This window comes from Cebus imitator, unplaced genomic scaffold, assembly GCF_001604975.1.
Source record: "Cebus imitator isolate Cc_AM_T3 unplaced genomic scaffold, Cebus_imitator-1.0 Scaffold461, whole genome shotgun sequence".
Lineage (NCBI taxonomy): Eukaryota > Metazoa > Chordata > Mammalia > Primates > Cebidae > Cebus > Cebus imitator.
In genome coordinates, this window is record NW_016107776.1 from 1,049,417 (window position 1) to 1,053,269 (window position 3,853).

The window sequence follows — 3,853 nt, forward strand, 5'->3', positions numbered from 1 at the left end:
GGGGACGGGGCAGGGGGGCGGGGTAGGGGACCGGGGAACTGCGCCTGCGCCGCCGCCACCTGTCAGTCCGCGAGAGAGTTCGGTGGCCACCCCCGCCGCCGCCGCCGCCGCCGCCGCCGCCGCTGCTGCTGCCTCGGTCCGGCGCCAGCCATGGCGCAGATCCTCCCCATTCGTTTTCAGGAGCACTTCCAGGTGAGGCCGGGCGGGCTGCGCCCAGCGCTCGGTCCTGTCAGCCGCGCCTCTGCCGGGCAGGCCTCCCGGGCTCGGCCCCGCGCCCCCAGCCCGCTGAGCCGCTGCCCAGCCAGCCGCGCCGACCTTAGACCTCACACCTGGGCCGGGGCTGCGGGGGTCCTGGGCGCGGCGGCCGCTCGTGAGGACCCACTCGGACGCCGTCTCCGAAGCCCCTTACCCGCGGGCGCCGGCCGGGGAGCGCTGGGGGCGGAAGCGAACACCCAGCTCAGTGCCCGCGAGCACGCGCGCAGGTTCCCGCTTCGGGCGGGGCAACCCGGGGGGCGCGCCCATCCCACAGCCCCACGCCCCGCAAGGCGTCCTGCGGTTCTTACTCGGCCCTGAGTTTGCCTCTGCTCTGCCGTCGTCCCCAGGGCGGCTTCGCCTGGGAGGACCGTGAACATGCGTGACGCCTAAGGGTTTTCAATGCAGTGACACCCCAAAGCCCGCCTTTTTAATAAGGTCCCAGTTTGTTCTCCGTTTGTTTGTGCTCAGGAACACAAGGACTGGCCGCAGCCTTTGAGCAAGGGCTCAGGTAGGGTGCCGTGCGGGTCGCCCGCGGGTTTACCCGGGGAGGTGCGGTGGAGGAGGGATCGCCAGCGGCTCCTCCCTGAGTGCTCTGTGTTAAATCATCACACTCCCATCCGCTGCGATTCGCTTACTTTCTGGAGGAGGCTCTCAAAAGTGTTAAAAGAACAGGATTCACACTCGTCTTTTTTACTACAAAGTAGTACATTGAGGAATGTGCTTGATTGAAAGTTCCTGTGTTCACAGTTCAGAGCAGTGTTAGCCCTGGATGCAGATGCGAGAGGCCTTGGGAGTTGTGTAGTGACCCGTCCAGTCCCCTCGTTCTGCAGATCCCCTCATTCTTCAGACTGGAAACTTGATATCCAAGGATCCTGCCAGGGTCACTTGGTTGGTGACACAGTGGAAGTTGTGTGGAGGTGAGAGTGCCCTGACATCTGTCCCCCGGACTTCATTCTGCCACCAAGCTGAGCCAGTGCCAGTCATGCTGAGGCAGCAAAATACTGCTGCTACTCATAATGATGATGTAGTTATCATTTATTGAGCCATTTCTCTTGTCACTCACCAGACTATTGTATTTTATAAATCTGGTTTAATCCTCACGATAACTGAGGCAGGTAGTGATACCCTGTTTTATACCATGGGTCATGAGGTTAATATTATAATTCATTCAGCTAAAGTTACATGGTAGTAAGTGGCAAAGCTTGGCTTCCAACCCAGGTCTCTGACTCCAATGCCTGTGCTTAACCACTATCTAAATATCTTATTTTCAAAGAGCAAGAAAGCAGTAAGGTATTTTAGGTGTCCCTATGTCCGTCAGGGTTTGTAATGTCCCTGAGAGTTTATACAGGATATGTTCCATTATCTGGAAAATGCTTATGGCTTGTGGTGGGCAGCCACATGAATGAAAGTCTGTGGTTTGTGGTCTCTTAACACTGACTGGGTCTTTGAGGCTACTCTGCATTCTGTAGAACACACTGAGTCAGCACACACTGCCTTCACTACAGACCTTTCAGAACGCCGGCCTGTTCCTTAAATCCCTAATCTTGCCTTGCAACCAGCACATGACTTGGAGAAAACTGAAGCCTAAGTGGGATGTTTCTCACCTTTATGCCTGGAGATTTAGAAGCTTGTCTGCAGCCACCCTTTCCTGCCTTCCTGTTACCTCAAAAGTAGGTATCCTTTCTTGCCTGTGCTCTGGATTTGGTATCCCTCTTTCCCATAAGGGAGCCTTGTTCAGTCACAGCTTCTCCTCTTTCCTGTATTTTCATCCTTTCCCTCTCATGGTTTCTTCCTGTTTGTGTTGGGTAGTGCTCACCTCTCTTCCATCTATACAACCAGCAAACTTCTTTCCCTCCTCCCCACCCCACTGGTCCCCACAAAGCTCTTCTGTCGTAGCCAGAGGTCATGAAAGAGCTGCTTTAGCGCTGCATTACTTCTTTATGTTCTCCATTAACCTGCAGTCTGGCTTTTGTCTCCATTTTTTCCCCTGAATCTGTTCTTGCTAAGGTTACAAGTCATCCTGCAGGTTTTTTGGTAAGGGCCACACTCTGTCTCTGTCCCATATTCTTACATTTTTTTAACCTTCTAAAAATATGGAAATGAGTTTTAGTTTAGCCATTCAAAAGCAGGCTGCAGTTGGCTAATCTTTGCTATAAAAAATAAAATCAGGTGAGAGTGGTGTCTCATGCCTGTAACCCCAGCACTTTGGGAGGCCAAGGCGGGTGGATCACCTGAGGTCCAGTGTTCGAGACCAGCCTGGCCAACATGGGGAAACCTCATTTCTGCTAAAAATACAACATCAGCCGGGTGTGTTGGTGCGCACCTGTAATCTCAGCTACTTGAGAGGCTGAGGCGAGAGAATCTCTTGAACCTGGGAGGCGGAGGTTGCAGTGAGCTCTGAGATAATGCCACTGCACCCCAGTCTGGGTAACAGACCAAGACTTCATCAAAAAATAAGATGAGATGAGATGAGATGAGTTGAGATAGATAAGATAAAGCCCATCACACCACACACATCTTCTATGACGTCCAGCAATACTCAATGCTGCACTTTACTACCTCCTGAGGGTCCTTTCTCTACTGCTTTTGATCCCACAGTTACCCAGGGTTTCTCCTTCCTCTCTGCCCATACCCATTGCCCTGTGGGCATCTCTTGTGCACAAGCTTGGAATCTGTCTTGGGCCCCTCTACCTTTTCATTCAGAACACACTGCTGGTGATTTTATGTATTCCCATAAGCTCGGTGTTCCCACGCCATCCACGTGTTTTCACAGTTTCACTGCTATGTGCATGAGAGGCAGTAGCTGGTTCTGGTTAAGAGCACAAACTGTGAGGTTGCAGTGAGCCAAGATTGTACCACCGCACTCCAGCCTGGGTGACAGAGTGAAACGCTATCTAAAAAAAAAAAAAAGTGCAAAGTGAAGGCACTGAATCTGATCTGGACTCAGGCACTTCCTGGCTGTGTGGTTTGGGGCAATGTTTATCGCTTTTTTGTGCTTCCATATCTTCATCTATTAAATAAGCATAAAAGGTATACTTCTTATCTTACAAAGTAGTTGTGAGGTTTTGAGTTAATAAATGTAAAGCATTAAACAATGACTGGTACATAATACAGTAGTCCCCCTTTACCCATGGGGAATATTGTTCGAAGAGCCCCAAAGGTCTTGGAACTGCAGATAGTTCTGAACCCTGTGTATACTGTTTTTTTCCCTATATGTACATATGTATGATAAACCTGAATTTATGTTAGGCACAGTAAGAGATTAACAATGATAGCTAATAACAATGTGCCAGCATCACTCCTGTTGGACTTTGGGGCCATTATTAAGTAAATTAAGGGTTGCTTGAACACAGGCACTGTGATGCTGCGCAGTCAGTCTGATAACTGACAGCTACCAACCAGCTAATGGGCTGGCGGTATATACAGTGTAGATATGCTGGACACAGGGATAATTCCCGTCCTGGGTGGGCCGGTGCAAGATTTCATCACTCTGTGCAGAATGGCGTGCAATTTAAAACTTGTGAATTGTTTATTTCTGGGGTCCTACATTTAATATTTTCAGACTGCAGGTAACAAAGTGTTAAAAAAAAAAAAAAAA

General features: G+C 50.6%; 1 protein-coding gene across 9 annotated transcripts in view; it reads left to right on the forward strand.

The window, feature by feature from the left end:
* Positions 1–3,853, forward strand: part of CLTCL1 (clathrin heavy chain like 1) — a 128,738-nt gene that overhangs the window by 26,831 nt on the left and 98,054 nt on the right. For 5 of the 9 annotated variants that reach the window (XM_017512088.2, XM_017512095.2, XM_037732649.1 and 2 more), the window contains exon 1: positions 40–192. The exons of 1 other annotated variant lie outside the window; for it this stretch is intronic. In XM_017512088.2, coding sequence (XP_017367577.1) covers positions 151–192 — 42 coding nt within the window. In that variant the 5' untranslated portion in view covers positions 40–150. Of the gene's footprint in view, positions 1–39; positions 193–568; positions 764–3,853 lie in introns of those variants that run through there. 3 more of the 9 variants (XM_037732648.1, XM_017512092.2, XM_017512091.2) reach the window with 3 other exon arrangements.